The following is a 19,138-nucleotide window of genomic DNA, read 5'->3' as shown; positions in this document are numbered from 1 at the left end:
CTGGTCGTCTAGTTTGGAACCATCCGTATAGATAGATAACTATGTAACTTCTATTACCAGGCATATCGTAGTTTCAATCGGCTATCAGGAATATTGATACAGTACTTTTTAGTAAAAAGCTGCTCAGGTAGGGTGTAATCCACACTGCCTGGAACATCGTACATTGTATCAACATCGTACAGTATCCATAGCCGCCACATGACCAAATAGAAAGCTCCCTTAGCCTCACGGCAGCAATTTGTCTAGCCACAATGTCCAGAGGCATTAGATATAGCATTAAATTCAGTGCATCAAATGGTGTCGTCCTCAGAGCGGAAGTGATGAACAAACAAGCCATCCTTCGGATCCGGTTGACTATTGAACAGTGAAGCGTCGGTCATCGGACCACAACAACATAAAGCATTATAGGTCTGACAACTGCAGTATTTACCCAATGCATGACGCGCAGTTTATTTTTTACTTTTACCAATGGCTCTCTTGCAGGTGCAAAGGGCAAGAGTTGCCTTTCTTACCCTTTCCGAAATGTTGGATTTGAAGTTCAATTTTCTGTCAAGCAAAACACCCAGGTACTTTGCGCTTTCTTTCCTCCCAAGAAGGCAACTTGTATCTTCTGCTGAAAAAAACTACTACGTGTGAGGTGAATGTAATATTCGATGGAGAAACAATTCCTACCATCAAGTGTCCCAAAATACTTGGTGTCACATTTGGCATCCCCTACATATTCTCATGTAACACATTCCCACATGCCACAGAAATTTTCGATAAAGTTAAAAGTAGAAACAAGGTCTGCAAGTCACTTGTCGGCAGCACTTGGGATGCTGGCAAAGAAACCTTGTTGACCACGTACAAAGCAATTGGCCGGTCTGTGGTATGTTATGCAGCGCCAGTGTGGTCTCGTCAGTTATGTCAAACGCAGTGGATCTGTCAGAATGCCACTCTTCGAACTGCGATGGACTATATCCTCAGTTCTCATGTGGACTACATTCATCAGGACCAAAGATCTAAGATGCGAAGACATAACTTCATGCAAATCATCATCAGCCTTAAAGCGGTGGATAGCTATAGCGTGAGGTTCAGCGCTACAAGCGAGAAATTCTAGATGAAGCGACATATCAAGCGGGTCTAGTCAACATTCACACAGAAAAAATGAAAAACATGGTTAAATTAAGAAATTTGTTCATTCAATTAAAAAATTAGCTGAAATCGGACCTATAAACGAATTTGTATTAGTGATTAACAATTTTGTAATTTGGATCCGATTAAAGCAGTTATTAACTCAATAAGACAATTAATTGAAAGTTGGCCTTTCTCTCAAATAACATTTTTACCAATTTAATAAAAGAAAATAATTGATTTTTTTGCACTATTTAAAAGTAGTTTATTTTATTGAATTAAGTTGCTGATAAAACATTCAAATATTGATTTAAAATATTTATTTTTTAATTTATATTTTTTAACAGAAAGAAGAAAAAATTTCCCTTCCTTTATGAGCCTCTCTTCATTGTTGTGGATACCATCTGTAAATACTATAATGAACAAAATAATTTATATACATATTAAAGTGAATCGTAATAAATACCAATCTTAGCACTTTACGCAGAATACCCCGATATCTAGATCTACGTGAAGGAATACTGCATTTGTTATCTTCCGTCATTAGCGTCGTTTTCCAAGCCATTTTAGTCTATATAGGGATAATAACATATTAAAATAATATAATATTTGTAAATACCTCGCCTACCTTCATCCATGTCCTCAAATTTTTTTAGTTTGGAATGTATATATTTCATTTGTTCACGTTCTAATTTTTTCTGTTTTACACTATTTCAGGATAACACTTTTTAAAAAATATATTTTTTACTTAAAAATTATTATGAAAAAAAATATTTTATTTTATTGAGATAATGAGGGATAAATAAAAACCACACTTTCTACTGTTGTTGATATATTTCTACTCATGCCACTATGTGTCTGTCTATGATAGAAATTAGACATATATTTGGCTCATTCGATCTTCTTCTCATTACATATGTGTGAAAGTGGACACAACAGAACGCAGAAGTAGATCCTCACAATTTGAATTATTAAATAACAATTTAATTCGTAGAATTAAAAATATGTTCAACGAATTTCTTCTTTACCAATTACTTGCCATGATCCAGAAAAAACGGATTTCAATGTCAAAAATAATTAAAGCAATTAACACCTTGTTTGAAAAGATTTTTCTAAGTCAATACCATGTTTAATCGGTAGGTTTATATTTTTTCTGTGCAAGCAGACACGGTAGCAGATGCGGTGAATAGCTACCGGGTGAATGTGGTCCTTGGAAAACGACCGCCTTCCATAGCAGCTGAAGAAACTGACCTCCCCTGCAATTACGATCTGTCAGATTCAGCCGTCTCAACTCATACAGACCTAGAATTGATGCCAACGTGCAGAATGTGTGTTCCGATTGTGACACACGTCACCTGTTTAACTGCTTAGCCAGACCCAGATCCCTCTGCACGCACCCATCTTAGTCGCAGAGTTCCTGGATCTAGATACTCGACAGAATCAAACAGGCGAAAGATAGAACACAACACACTGCTACAATAACAACAACTGCTTGAGTCGTAGACACGGGGAATGACGATATTTGCACGTTATGGTACTTAAATGTACGAAAATGATGATAGTTTGGCAGGGGCCAAATTAATGAGCGTCTCGAATAAATAAGGTTTGATGAAAAAAAATTACAAAATCGTAATTGAAGTGGTAGAAAAAGTATGTTTAGTACCGCAATTCGTACTATTTGGTTCTTTCTTTAAATTCAGCTAGATCTCTGAATGTTGATACATAGGTACACTATAGCAACCTAAGTTGGGAGACTTTATGAGCTTACGGACAATCGAAAACCAAATTTGACTCAAATTATGGCTGTTGCGTTATTCATTTACCGCTTTAAATGAGGGTTGCAAAATTTAAAAGTGGTTTTCGAAACGGGGAAAAACTTTTACAATTTAATTTAATAGAACTGAAATTTGGCATGTAGGTACAACTAGGAAATATATGATGGGTGACTAAATGATTTTCTCAAAATCGTACATCTTGATACCAAAAATAGTTCAAAATTGTAAGAAATAGCATAACTTCGTCTTGAGCGTTCGGTGAAAGCTAAAATTTAACAATTTGTTTAAAATTATCGTGATCTTGAAAAAAATCGACATATTTGCCAACATATGCAGTACTATACATATAGTTGTACCTCGCATTAAAACAATTCATCGCCTTTAAAATAGAAACAACACCCAAAACCTCAATTCACTGGATGGCGTAATCATAATAAAGTTCACGTCGCCCTACGACAAAATGTTTTTCTTAAAATCTGTTTCTGGCTATAAGTTGCACAACAATAAGTTATTATTGAATTCTATTGGCTTCATATCTTCATTACAATATTATATCAACGATAATCTCTCTAAAACAAATGACAAGTTCCTGCAAGATGCAATACACTTAAAGAAGAAAGGTCTTATAAAGTCTACATATACATTTAGAGGACTTGCTTATATTAAACGTTTCGATGGTAACGGCCAATATGCATATTTCATCCTAAAATTATTGCTAATTTGCGTGCTTCGGAGGAAATGCCTAATACAGAAATACGAAGTTAGACTGTCAACACGAATGTTCATAATATTGCTGATTTTTTATGTATTCTCCAATTTACAACTTATTATTTTTTTAAATGTTATTTTTTCCTTTTCTTCTTACAACTTTATTATCTTATTAATGTTTTTTCGTTAATACAAGCAGGAATATTCTTTTTTAAACACGATGCTGATGTTATTTCTTATCTATTTATTACTCTCTATGACACATAATATTAGTGTAGATAGAGATTCTGAAGACGTAACTCGAAATCTATTGCAGATTTTAACAAGACAAAGAGATGATTAGAAGATATGCTACATTAATTCTCAAAGTATGGTAAACAAGATTGATGAGTTCAAGTATATATTCAAAAGTGCGGAAATCGATATAATATGTCTCTCAGAGACTTTGTTACACACTGTCAGATAGCTTGATAAACTTAGATGTATATACTGCATTCAGATCTGATAGAGAACGTCGTGAGGGTGGTGTTGCCATATATGCAACACGTTAAAAGCCAAATTCCGATCTAAATCTAATCCTGATGATCAAACGTAATATATATACGTAGAGGTTTTGTCTAACTTGAAAAAATTCTTGATTGATTGTATGTACCGGTCACGCAATACAATAGATTTGAATTAAATTCATAACGTCTTAGAAACCATAACATTGGGATATAATGATGTTTTTATAGCTGGTGACTTTAATTCCAATATTCTTATAGATTCCAAATTGACGGACCATATGTTAGCACTGGGTGTCTCATCTACCAATTCTAGAAACCTTTTAGGATATGTTCTTTGTGAACAATACTTCTAATATTTGATTTATCTGGCTTACAATTTCACTGTGTCAAGAACAATGGAGAAGTTCTCGTACCGCGACTTCAAAATTTTTGACTATTCTGCCTTAGATGAAAGGATTCAAGAAGACTATTGGAATGGGATATAAGATCTTATATATATCGATAAGAAAAAGACATTGGACGTATCTATGATAAACTAGTCCCCATTCGGACTAAGATGAAGAAATCGGATACTAATCCTTGGTTTAATTCCACTATTAGGAATTTTATTCGTTACAGGGACGTAGCCTACTCCAGGTGGAAACGTTTTAAAACGCCTGAACTTCAAGCGGAAATCCGCACGGCAAGAAATAAAATTAATGCACTCATTAGGGATGCAAAATTACGACATTATTCATATTCAAATATAATTTGACGTTAGTCACGAAAGGCAAGTGGAGGGTTATAAACGATATCGGGATTGGAAAATCCAAAGCAATTTCTAATTACCATGGTAATATAAATAAATTAAATTAAACTTTTGTTAATATTGCGAACTCAGATATAGACTCAACTTTTTACTAAGGCACTAATAGGCTTTCGGAAAGCACAAATGTTGATTGCGGTTTTGAGTTTAGATGTGTATCGCACGACGAAGTTTTACATTGTGTTAGATCAGTCAAGACAAATGTTATTGGTCTTGATAACATTGACCCAAGATTCATTACAATATTACCTTCTACCTTATTTTACTCATCTCTTTAATTCAATTCTAATCACCAGTGCATATCCGACTATTTGGAAAAGCTCAAAGATAATCTCAATCCCTAAATCGAATAATGATTTCCGTCCGATTTCTATATTATGTTACCTCTGGAAAGTTTTCGAGAAGATTTTGCATAAACAAATGTCCGAATATCTCCATCATAAATCTTTGTTGTCCGATAGACAATCCGGATTTCGTGCCCATCATAGTTGCGTTAGTGCATTCGTTGAAGTTTCGGAATCAATTAGAATCGAAATTGATGTTGGCAATGATACTTTTCTCGTCCTACTAGATCATTCAAAGGCTTTCGACTCGGTTCATCACCATAACTTATATATAAAGCTCAGAAGATTTTTCAATTTTAGCGATACTTTTATTAAATTGCTTCAATCATATCTTAGTAATCGGCAACAGTCAGTGTATGTAGGTTATTCAATATCAGCGCCAATTCTAGTGCCTTAAGGAGTTCCACAACGCTCAATAATTGGTCCGCTGCTTTTTTCGCTCTACGTAAACGATCTTCCTACCCAGCTGGTCCATGCCAAATCCTTATGTATGCTGATGACGTTCAGTTATTCCTTATCGGCTCTGTAAATAATATTAGTGAATGCTTTGCAAAACTCAACGAGGACCTGTCCCATGTCTATAAGTGGGATACAGCATATGGTTTATTTCTGAACCCCCAGAAATCGAAAGTGATTGTTATTCACAAAAATAAAAGATTTAGATTCCGAGACCTGGATATCACTATAAACCAACAGAAAATTGATATTGTGTCTCGTGCTAAGAATTTAGGTGTGATTTTTAACAGTTCTTTAATTGGTCAAATCATATAAATGCTACTGCCTGGCAGACATATGCAAAGCTGCGTGCACTATGAATAACAGACTCTTATACACCAATTCCTAGTCAGATCACAATATCCAAAACATCAGCAACGCATCAATTTTTAAAAAAAAGTTTCCATTTTTCTTTGAAATTAGCTGTTTTAAAATTATTTTTTCCCTTTAAACAATATTATTTTCTAACCTATTCTAAAGTTTATTTTAACTATTTCACAAAATTCTAAAGATTATTTTAATTATTTTTTATAATGATATTTAAAAATGTTTATTCCTTTAAAAATTGTTTTATTATTTCCTAAGAAGGATACATGACTGTTCTTATAATCTAAGGGTCCGGGTGGCGGAAATGAATGAAATGGAAGCTCCTCAAGGATTAATTTACCATAAATTTCGTAAATATAAACCTTTGATCAACATCATTATTCCAAGATTCCGGTGTTTCAGTGAGTAGCGTCGTATCCTGTGAAAAATGGGTTTTCATCAAAAGCCTCAACAATATTTTATAATGGCATCAATATGTTGCCATCATTTCGAGGGTAAAACCACCGCTGAAAATTTTTTCTGATGGTCTTGCCAGGATTCGAACCCAGGCGTTCAACGTCGTAGGCGGACATGCTAACCTCTGCGCTACGGTGGCATATTCCTATTTCCGCTGGAAATATTCCATCACGTCCGGGTGGCGAAAATGGTTTGAAGATCCTCAAGGATTAATTTATCTTAAATTCAGTAAATATAAACCTTCAATCAACATCATTATTCCAAGATTCCGGTGTCTCCGTGAGTAGCGTCGTATCCTGTGGAAAATGGGTTTTCATCAAAAGCCTCATATTTTAAGTACAAACCTCAACACTTTTATTATTATCAAAATGCGTGCTCTGTTAAGAAAGTTCATCGCGCGGATCTGCGTGTTCAGCGACAAAGCTAATTTTTGGATGAATGAAAATTAGCTAGAAGCATTGCAAGAGCTACCAAGGTATCCAGAAAAAGTCACCGTTTGGTGCGGTTTATGGGTTGCTGGCATCATTGGACCGTACTTCTTCAAAGATGAAGCGAATCGTAACGTAACTGAATGGTTAGCGCTATCGTGAGATGATATCCATGTGCTTGACTTGCACATTGGATGTAGTTTCAACAAGACGGTGCCACATGCCACACAGCACGCGTAACAATGGGCTTATTGAGAGGCGTGATGAACATTTTATTTCACATTCGGGACCGGTCAATTGGCCGCTAGATCGTGCGAATTAACGCCTTTAGACTACTTTTTGTGGAGCTATGTTAAGTACAATATTAAAGCATTTATTCGTGGGATACCGGCCGAAATGTTGGGAAGAGTATGCCAAAATTGGACCATTTGAGGTGCAGTCACGGTCAACATTTGCAAGAAATAATCTTCAAACATTAACTATCGATTCAAATTAACATTTTATGCATTTTTCTGAATTTTGTGTGTGTGTGTGTTTTTTTTTTTTTGTTAAACTTTTATATAGCTCTTAAAAATTAACCCTTTATATGTAAAATTTGAAAAAAAAATTGCTTGTTACTTTCTTATTGAAAGCTAGTTGCTGTTAAAAAAAATCATGAGGGAGCTGGAGTTTCTAGGCATCAATAATACCATAAGAATATTTATTTAGTTATATTTTAGAACTTAAATATTGGTAGATGTATTACGATAGGTTTGAGATCCGCAGATCTATAAAGATGGGGCTGAAGAGGAACACCTTAATCGGGTGTACTATACACTGGAACATAGCCATTTACAATATATTATTTTTCTCTTGAAGAAAAAGGAGTAAAAGCGGTCGCGTATGCTGATGACGTGGCAATTGCGGCAAGTGGAAAGTTCCCCAGCAATCTTAGAGATATACTTCAGGAAGACCTACATCTGACAGAGAAGTGTGATACCGAAAGTGATCTAGGAGTAAATCCTAAGATGAAAGATTACTTTTCAGCAGAAGATACAAGTTACTCTCAGTGGCACCTGTTTCCTTAGAAGGGGAGCATGTTCCATTTACTGAAACCGCAAAATACCTGGGTTTACTGGACACGAAGTTGAACTTAAAGTCAAACATTTCGGAGAGGGAACAAAAGGCAACTATTGCCTTATACACCTGCAAGAGAGCAATTGGCAAAAGTTGAGGACTTTAAGAGCGTCTCATGCACTGGGTATATAATGCTATTGCTAGACTTTTATGCATGGAGTTGTGATCTGGTGGACGGTGCTTCAAAAGACCCCCTACTGTTTAATACTCATCCGGATTCAAAGGATGGCTAATTTGTGCTCACAGCCGCTCTGATGACGCCACCATCTGATACACTGAATTTACGACAAATTGCTGCGACCTCTGCTGTGGGGCTATGTCATTGTTTGCGTTATGATAGGTCACCGTCTGGTAGGAAAGCATGCTGACAAACAGAAGGTTGCAAGTAACGACTTTTGTAGAAGCTGTGAGGACGTCGAAGAAGAAGAAAATACAAAACATCTGCGTTTGTATGTTCGGCCCTGGCAGCCAGAAGGAGTTTCACTTTAGGGTCTCTTTTCTTTAAGAACCTGTCTGAATTAGCGGATTTGAATATTATCGAGTTGTTGGGCTTTTTAAAGCGACTTGGATGGTTCAACGGTAGAAACTAGAAAGCATCTTCTCTCCCCTGCTCCTGTTCGCAACGGACAAAAACGTCTATTTAGTCTGATGGCAGACTGCCCTTAACCTAACCCAACCTGATTTTGATAGTTGAAGGCGTAAGAATTCCAACCAACAATAATCCAAAAACACTTGGTGACACATTAGACTGCCTTTATAAAGGGTGATTTTTTTGAGGTTAGCATTTTCATGCATTAGTATTTGACAGATCACGTGGGATTTCAGACATGGTGTCAAAGAGAAAGATGCTCAGTATGCTTTGACATTTCATCATAAATAGACTTACTAACGAGCAACGCTTGCAAATCATTTTCAGTGAATGGGCCCTAGAAAAGTTGGCAGAAAATCCGCTTTTTTATCGACAAATTTTGTTCAGCGATGAGGCTCATTTCTGGTTGAATGGCTACGTAAATAAGCAAAATTGCCGCATTTGGAGTGAAGAGCAACCAGAAGCCGTTCAAGAACTGCCCATGCATCCCGAAAAATGCACTGTTTGGTGTGGTTTGTACGCTGGTGGAATCATTGGACCGTATTTTTTCAAAGATGCTGTTGGACGCAACGTTACGGTGAATGAACACATTTCGAACCGAACACTGAATTTGGTAATAAAATTCAATGATTTGCAAGCGTTGCTCGTTAGTAAGTCTATTCATGATGAAATGTCAAAGCATACTGAGCATCTTTCTCTTTGACACCATGTCTGAAATCCCACGTGATCTGTCAAATACTAATGCATGAAAATCCTAACCTCAATAGATCGAGTGAACACATTCACACATGGACCTGAATTTGGCATCCCCCTACAAACCAAAGTTGTTCTTGCTTAAATGCGTTCCGGTGGATGCAGCCGCTCTTATCTAGGATTAACTTCTCAGCCAAACCTACTCGACTTAGGACCAAATTCAGATGGATATTTACCAGAAACAAACAGACAAGTGGATGAAACATAACACACTGTTTCAACAACAACAGACTTATTTCCATCTGTTTTGTTTCCTATTCCACCGTGCAACGCTCATAGCTTATTTGCTTTCGCTTTAAGTGAGATGTTCCACATCTTTGGACTGATATAGATTTTCTGTTTCGTGTTTGTAAAAATCTTAGCTATAAACACGTTTTAAAAAACAAAATTTTGTATACGACAAAGTTTTTCTGAGAAATATCGATTGTTGTTAAGATTAATTAACATGATCGCACAGAAAAAATTAATATATTGACTGAATTAAGAAATTTGTATATTCAACAAAAAACTTTGCGCAAACTTTGTCCATAAGCAGGTTAAGTTCGAAGTTGGGCTATATCGGACTATATCTTGATATAGCCCCCATATAGATCGATCCGCCGATTTAGGGTCTTAGGCCCATAAAAACCACATTAATTATCCGATTTTGCTGAAATTTGGGACAGTGAGTTGTGTTAGGCCCTTTGACATATTTCTTTAATTTGGTCCAGATCGGTTCAGATTTGGATATAGCTGCCATAATGACCGATTTCTTGATTTATGGTTTTGGGCCCATAAAATGCTCATTTAGTGTCCGATGTCGCTGAAATTTGGAACAGTGAGTTAAATTAAGCCCCTTGACATACTTCTGCAATATCGCACAGATCGGTCCAGATTTGCATATAGCTGCCATATAGACCGATATCCAGGTTTTAGGTTTTGGGGCCATAAAAGACGCATTTATTGTCCGATGTCGCTGAAATTTGACAGAGTGAGTTTGGTTAGGCTCTTCGACTTCCTTCTTCAATTTTGCCCAGATCGGTTCAGATTTGCATATAGCTGCCATATAGACCGATCCCTCGATTTAAGTTTTAGGGCCCATAAAAGAGGCATTTTTGTCCGATTTCGCCGAAATATGGGACAGTGCTTTGTGTTAGGCTTTTCGACATTTTTATGCAACTTGGCCCAAATCGGTCCAGATTTGGATATAGCTGCCATGTAGACCGATATCTCGATTTAAAGTCCTGGCCCCATAAAAGGCGCATTTATAATCCGATTTCACTGAAATTTGACACAGTGACTTATGTTCGGCTTTTCGACATCCGTGTCGTATATAGTTCAGATCGGTATGAGGTATTAAGTATAAGGTATGAAATTTTCACCGAATTTTGATGAAAGGTGGTTTACATATATACCCGAGGTGGTGGGTATCCAAAGTTCGGCCCGGCCGAACTTAACGCCTTTTTACTTGTTATTCAATTAAAGAGGTTATCAAATCACTGAACTAATTCATTGGAAATCGGCTATTCTTTCAAAAAACTTTTAACTGACTTAATTCAAGTAGATAATTGATATTTTAAATTTGATATTTTTCATACATAAAGATTTTATTACTTCAGTCGATTAATTGGGAATGAAAAATTAAATGCGTTGCATTACAATATTTTGTGATTTTATTAAAAACAAAACCCTATGATTTTTACAAACGGTACAATGGATCTCAAAACACAGCAAAATATTTCAGTTTATATATACTGTTGCGTGGTCACTGTCTAGATGACGACAAAAATCCATGTAAATTTTTTAGCCATGATTGCTTTTGTTTTATTGCGATCAATAAAAAGTTTTTTGAATATGTGGCTTCAAAAACCGATGTCAATAAAAGAACATTGTGCACAGGCATTTCCTTCCCTTACGCCTTATTAATTGAATAATGAAGAAATTATTTTTATATTTAAATAAATTATTGTGGAAACAACCTCAGCATTTCGCGTACAAATCTCGAAAAAATTATCCAAATGAGGGAAAGTGGTTTGGAAGTTATGCTTCTGTCGGGCAGCATTGGATTAGGTTAAGTTGAGAAGAGGGTGCGGTTATTAATCCGCCCCATGCCACTATGGACATACACCTAAGCCAGTAATCGACTTGTTTTGCGCTCTAAATACAAAAAAGTAATCTCGAGAAAGAGAATCTAAGTTAAGAGTTTCGTAGTACTTATAAAATCCTTAATTGTTTTCAATACCACTCCCCTAAGTTGGTTCATTTCTGGTCTTGTGTTCCCACCTTAGTACCGGTGTCTTTTAGCCGTGAAAGGGGCAATGACATAGGAAATGCTACAACATCTCATCATCTTCCCCATGTGGCCGGCACCCAAACGATGCGGATTGTGCCATCCTCAGAGAAGGCGTTAATCTCCTTCTTACATTCCAAGATTGTTCGTTATCTTACCGTCCTTACCTTATGGCCATATTACTGTCCGTAAAATTGATTTAATGATGCTCCTGTGGAGCCATTGTACTATCCTTGGATTCAGGCCCCATTTCGAGCCTATGGACCATCTACAAAGTGCCCAACATTTTTGAGTCTTCTCAGTACGACGCTGAATGTGACACTTCCAATTAAGTTTCCTATCCAAGGTCACTTCTAAGTATTTGACCTTGTCAGATACCGAAATCGTTTTGGTGAGAAAACGTGATGCTTCAAATTAGCCCATCTTCGTCACCCTCGTGAACAGGGATATTTCAGTCTTCTCTGGGTTAACATTGAGACCTTGGGTCTAGCTCAGTCATATGCATGGCTGGTTCGGATCCTTACCCTTTGATGTTTACAAATTAGGAGAACAATAACAAAAAATGCGAGCGAGCTCAGCCACATTTCGAAATATAAACCAATTTATGCGATGTCATGTGTTCAAGGAATCTGTTGATCAGGTAGCTTCTTTACAGTAATATTCCACAAACTAAAATAAACTCTTCTCACAAAATTTCTAAAAAAATGCGTAAAGTAATCGAAACAATTAACAGGCAAACATAAAATTAGCATAACATTCAGCAGAACGCCTGTGACGCTGAACGCCTGTGTTCGAATCCTGGCGAGAACATCAGAAAAAAATTTCATCGGGTAAATACCCAATAAATACCTTTTTTGGGTATTTAGATTTTGCAGATATCTTGGGTATAAAAAAATTTTCCAAACAATTTTTGATGATTTCGTATTCTTTGTATATAAACCTGATGTTCTGATCTCTCATAGTTATATATAGCCGCTATATAGACTGATCTCCAGACTTAAAGTCTGATTTCGACGAAATTTGGCACAGTATGTTCTGGTAGACCTTTATTCATTTCTGTGAAGTGCGGTTCTTATCGGGCTATATTTGGATATAGCTGCCCTTAGACCGACCACCCGATCTCCAGATATAGGGTATTGAAGCCATAAAAGATGCATTTATTACCCGAATTCGATGAAATTTGGCACAGAGTGTTTTGGTAGACCCCTACCTATTCCCGTGAAATATGGTACAGATCGGACCATATTTGGATATTGCTGCCATATATACCGATCTCCCGATATTGTGTAATGATCCTATAAATGGAGCACTTTTCATCACATTTCAATGAAATTTGGCACAGAATATAACTGCTATATAGACCGGTCTCCCGATAAAGAGTATTGAGTCCATAAAAGGGGCATTTTTCATCCGATTTTGATGATTTGAAAACAGCGATTTTTGATAGACCTCTACACCTGTTTGTTGAATATCGTCCAGATCTTACCATATTTGGATATAGCTGACATATAGACCCACCTACCGATATAGAGTATTCAGCCCATAAAAGGAGCATTTTTCATCCAATTTGACTGAAATTTGAAACAATCCTGAACCTCATCAATTAGAATTTCCCGAAATATTGTCACTTTTAAAACCTCCTCCCTAATCCTAATAACAAAGGTAGTGATGTTACCAGTATTAAGTGTTATTAGGTCGTTAGTGTTCTAGAATTCTGCCAGGGCTTGGCCCCGCTTATTTATGTTGGTTCTGCCCTACGTTAATAAATCTCCGGTCCCGGGCGGTATATCAACAATTGTCCTTAGTAAGTGTTCTTCGACGCTTGCTCGTCCACTACGCAACCTTTTCAACCTTGCTTATCGTGCGGAAGTTTTACCCCCGGCTTTGTAAGGTTGCAAACGTTCAGCCTATCCCCAAAAAAGATAGGCGAATAACCCTGCGAATAACCGGCCAATTGCGATATGCTCCGCGATCTCCAAGGTTATGGAGAGCATTGTTAACCATCATCTTGTCAGATACTTAGAACCCAATGGCCTTCTAAGCAGTATGGGTTCCGCAGAAATCACTCCACGGGAGACCTAATGGCATTCTTGTCGGAACGATGGAGTCGCTCTATCCACCAGTTTGGAGAGAATAAGGTCGTGCCTCTGGATATCTTCAAGGCATTTGAAAGGGTCTGGCACGGTGCACTTTTATCAAAGCTTGTCGCTTTTGGAGTCGGTAATAACTTCGTTCGATTTATTTCGAGCTTTCTCAGAGATCGCACTATACGAGTTGTTGTAGATGGGTTCTCAACCGATGAGTATACATTGACCGCAGGTGTGCCACAAGGCTCTGTCCTTTCCACTTCCCTTTTTCTTATTTTAATCGACGATCTATCGGGTCAGACTTCGAATCCAGTCTACCCATTTGCCGATGACAGTAGTCTGTGTCATTCATATTCATTCGACCATAGGCCCAGTCCTCAAGTAATTGTGGACAGGAGGCGCATTATGGATGAGACGTTCTCCCAGGATTTGTTGGCAATTTCCGAGTGGGGTAGAATGAACGGAGTAAACTTGAACACACAGAAGACGCAGTGCTGTTTTTTGTCTCACAAGCGATTCACTGACCCACTACAATCGCCGATATCTATCGACGGTATAGATATTGAGCAGTCAGATGCTCTAGATGTTCTGGGCATGAAGATACAATGTGATGTCTGTTGATCAAAACACGCATTCGAAGTGTCGATAGAAGCATTCTTTTTCGAAAGAAGCATTCTTTCTTAAGCGGTGCAAGAAATATTTCACCTCTTCGTTGAAAAGGTCTAGACTTGTAGAAGACAAAAAATGAAAACTTAAAAAATTAAGATTTGTGATAAGAAATTTTTGTAAAAGCAAAGCTATGGTAAAAATTAAATTTTTGTTTTTTTTTTCAATTGGAAAAGTTTCTACGAAAAAACGAATAAACATATCTTAGTAATTCTTTTTATACCCTCCACCATAAGATGGGGGGTATACTAATTTCGTCATTCTGTTTGTAACTACTCGAAATATTCGTCTGAGACCCCATAAAGTATATATATTCTTGATCGTCGCGACATTTTATGTTGATCTAGCCATGTCCGTCCGTCTGTCCGTCCGTCCGTCCGTCCGTCTGTCTGTCGAAAGCACTCTAACTTCCGAAGGAGTAAAGCTAGCCGCTTGAAATTTTGCACAAATACTTCTTATTAGTGTAGGTCGGTTGGTATTGTAAATGGGCCATATCGGTCCATGTTTTGATATAGCTGCCATATAAACCGATCTTGGGTCTTGACTTCTTGAGCCTGTAGAGTGCGCAATTCTTATCCGATTGGAATGAAATTTTGCATGACGTGTTTTGCTATGATATCCAACAACTGTGCCAAGTATGGTTGAAATCGGTTCATAACCTGATATAGCTGCCATATAAACCGATCTTGGGTCTTGACTTCTTGAGCCTCTAGCGTGCGCAATTCTTATCCGATCAGAATGATATTTTGCACGACGTGTTTTGTTATGATATCCAACAAGTGTGCCAAGTATGGTTCAAATCGGTTCATAACCTGATATAGCTGCCATATAAACCGATCTGGGATCTTGACTTCTTGACCCCTAGAGGTCGCAATTATTATGCCTGAAATTTTGTACGATGGATACTCTCATGACCATCAACAAACGTGTTTATTATGGTCTGAATCGGTCTATAGCCCGATACAGATTCCATATAAATCGTTCTCTCTATTTTACTTCGTAAGCCCCAATGGGCGCAATTCTTATACGAATTAGCTAAAATTTTACACAGGTCTCCAACATATAATTTAATTGTGGTCCGAACCGGACCATATCTTGATATCGTTTTAATAGCAGAGCAACTCTTTTCTTATATCCTTTTTTGCCTAAGAAGAGATGCCAGGAAAAGAACTCGACAAATGCGATCCATGGTGGAGGGTATATAAGATTCGGCCCGGCCGAGCTTAGCACGCTTTTACTTGTTGAATTTTGGCTACAAAATTGGCCTCTACAAAAATCTCCAAAGACCTCTTTCGGGAAAGATGGTTTCAAAATCGCCATTTTTTAGTAAATCTGCTGTGGAGGCTACAAATATTGGATGGTGCAAAATATTTTTTGCATGGGTTTCGAGGACACATGGAGTAAAAAATATATATGCCCAATTGTTAGATCTGGGCTTTGGAAATTTTGTACGCGAAGTTTTTTCCAAATTTTTAATAGAAAATTGCCTATTTGAAGTACATATAGTACTCGTTTAAGTTGACATATCTTGTTCAAATGTGTCTTTAAAAGCATCTGCTATATATCCTCTTCACAAAGGTATTTAAGCAAGTTTTTTCAATAAAGACTAATCAATGAAAGTACTTTTTTTTACCAAAAAATGCAAAAAAAAATGCACTGTACCTTAAGCGAAATCGCTAACACCTCAGCCGTAACCATTCTAAATTTCAAAGAGGTATCGTTTCCCGTTCTTACACAGCATATTATTTATTAGTTTTTTTTAGATTTTCTCATACTCATGGTAACCCACAACTTTGAGAGTTGCTAAACACGGAAATAACGTCCCCTTACCGCCAAAAAGATGTAAGTGCCAAAATCAATACTTTACAGGAGAACGTTTTTATTCAATAAATCATAGCATATCTTAGATTGATATATGATTTTTACATATGTATCACTTTTGTACATTTACATCTTTTTCGCTGTCACATAAATGACCTCGTTTTAAGTATTTTAGAGGTAAGTGCAATTATTACCATTGTTTGAAAGTGAGCTGAAAGTCTAAATTTAAATCCGATTTAAATGCAATTTGGAACAGAGAGTCATATTGGACACCTACACATTTATGCCAACTTTCGTCCATATTTGATTATAAACCGATGTCGCGATTTAGGGTCTGAAGCTCATAGAAGCCGCATTTATTATCTGATTCCTCTGAATTTTGGAACAGTTAATTGTATAAAGCCTCGGGACATCCGAATCGATTATGGTCCAGATCAGACTATTTTGGATACAACTGCCATATAGACCGATCTCCAAATGTATGGTCTTGGGCCCATAATGGGCGCATTTGTTATCCGATTTCGCTGAAATTTAGAGCGGAACAGTTAGGGACCATACTTTAAAAATATGATCCAGATCGGACTTTTTTATAAGGTGCCGTATAGACCGATTTGAGATTAAAAGTAGAAAGAATGGGCCCAATTTGTACTAATACCCTATATCAACGAAATTTGAAATTGTGAGTTGTTTTTGACACCTCAAACCTTTGTCTGATATAGTCTAGATCGTTACGTAATATGATATAGATGTATAAATGTATAAAGATTTATCGAATAAAATTCTTGCGTTATAAATATTGCCTTTTTATCGAATTTAAGCCTGGCCGTGTTTTTACTTACCTCTAATCGGGGATTTGGAGCGGACTGAAGTGGCCGAAAGTTTGCCGCTCCACTCCCTTCGTCCAAAATATATCAAATCCGTAATATTCTCCCAAAGTTGTTAAAAATTAATTCCTATGTTTTCCAGTCGACCCATAATTCCGTCTTGGGGAGTGTCTTTGGATGTCCCCAAGTTTATATATTACCTTCGTACTTTACTTCTCAACGCTTTTTATTTTCGTCCCATATTGTCCTGGATGACCAATATGGGTTTATTAGTGACCACTGTACTTCCAAAGGCTTTAAATTTGAATCCAATAATGTCCCGGTCGGCCAATATTTACCTTTGGCGGGGTCGAGGGTGGCTACTTATCTATGAGATACTTATCCCTACTTTTAAACAACCGATTCGTACTCCACTTCCATATATAAAACGTTTCAATATGATAAATTACATATTTTTTTTATTATTGCTTAATTTTTTTGAGGTACTTGTGTTTGGCGATAGTAATGTTAGTGCCCTCCTCTGTCACGGAATTTATCTACCAAAATTAAAATGACACATTAAGATTGCTTTTGTTTTAAAATCATAACGGCTTGGATTATCGACAAAAAATTATAACAGAAAGTGGAAACAGTCGTCAGTTATTGATTCCTATTAAAAACTAAAAATCCCAAAATTTGGCACTTACATCTTTTTGGCGGTAAGGGGACGATAAGTGGGGCCTAAATTCAATCTCCTGTGTTTAATATATTTCTGCAGGCCGTAAATGCATTGACGACATGATTATAGCGACTACCGCCTAATCATAACTTTAAAGTAACTTACCTGCCGAATGCGCCAATACCTGCCATAGTTGAGTAGTTGCCGCATCAGTAGCTAGTTCCTCTGAAGTGGTAATGCTACTAGGAGAATTGCAGTCGTTTATTAAATGGTCCGCTTTATCATTTGAGTGAAAGGGCGTATACTTGTCTCTCGTTATACGGTTGAGAATACCTTCTGTGTGTAAATTATTACCGTCCGGTATGTGAATAAATGTTGATGAATTTCGTAAAGTACCCGAAGTATTAGTCTCCGAAACATTATTTTGTTTAATCCGAATATTATTATTCTTTAAATGATTTAGCATACAAGTACAATGGTTTAGTGTTGTATGATTCGAACACGAAATGGATACGACGTTCTTGCTAACGTCTGTGAGAACTGCATCCGTTTCTAGATGCGTCCGAAATATGTAATCGGTTTCATTTTGAGAACATTCACTGAAACAAGTTTCTTCAGATGGTCTTAAATCTTGTCGAATTCCATTGTCATCTTGTTCAAATATAGTTTCGTGTTCTGATTTCGAACAAAGCAATTCATTATCAGGAGATTTATTTTGGTTATGGTCATCTTTTCTTGAAATATTGCACAACTCAGTTAATGCCGTCGCAGCCATTTGCTCAGATGGAGATTTGTTCCAAGAGGTAGAGGAAACCATATTGTTGAAATGAATTCCAATTTCTGAAATATTCTAATAAAAACGGTTTGTTAGTTATTAAACATTTTGAATAAATAAAAGAACTTTGCATATAATTTATGACAACAATGTATATATGTTTTGCGCTGTAGAATATGTTTTGCGCTAAATTTATTTGGTCATGAAATAATTCATACAACCGGATATTGTTCGGCTGCAGACCAAAGGTTCGTCTGCTTCTATTACAAAAAGAACAAAAAACCCTAGTTTTTTAAAGTTAGTTTAAAGTTTTTTGCTTTGTAATAGCATTTGGCTGGTTCCCTAGATCGCGATTTCGTTTAAAATCACTCAAACTTGTCAATAGGAATTTTTAAAAAAGGTATGTCTTGGGCAAGTCTGTTTGTAGAGCATAGAGCATAGTTTCTACCTGGAAGACAAATGAAGACCTCCAACTATTACCAACAAACACACTTGCCCAACTGCTACTCTAAGTAATCGTCGATTGCTATAAGAGTAAGTTTTCAACGTAAGCATATTTGCAGCCTACACTGTTTGCGATGTGCCTCCCGTTCAATCACACATTTTGCGCTAAATTTATTTGG

The 19,138-nt window shown here is 36.8% G+C and overlaps 1 protein-coding gene across 4 annotated transcripts in view; it reads right to left on the bottom strand.

Moving 5' to 3' along the window:
- The window catches only part of LOC106090358 (uncharacterized), a 194,461-nt gene that overhangs the window by 96,925 nt on the left and 78,398 nt on the right, over positions 1-19,138 (bottom strand). For all 4 annotated transcript variants that reach the window (XR_009397502.1, XR_009397503.1, XM_059364290.1 and 1 more), the window contains exon 3: positions 17,906-18,590. Coding sequence is in view for 2 of the 4 variants with exons in the window: in XM_059364290.1 (XP_059220273.1) it covers positions 17,906-18,590 (685 nt within the window). In the remaining 2 variants the exon portion in view is untranslated. The remainder of the gene's footprint in view (positions 1-17,905; positions 18,591-19,138) is intronic.

This window comes from Stomoxys calcitrans, chromosome 3 (assembly GCF_963082655.1).
Source record: "Stomoxys calcitrans chromosome 3, idStoCalc2.1, whole genome shotgun sequence".
NCBI classification, from domain to species: domain Eukaryota; kingdom Metazoa; phylum Arthropoda; class Insecta; order Diptera; family Muscidae; genus Stomoxys; species Stomoxys calcitrans.
Note: the sequence above shows the minus strand (reverse complement) of the source record. Positions and strands in the feature narration are given on the sequence as shown.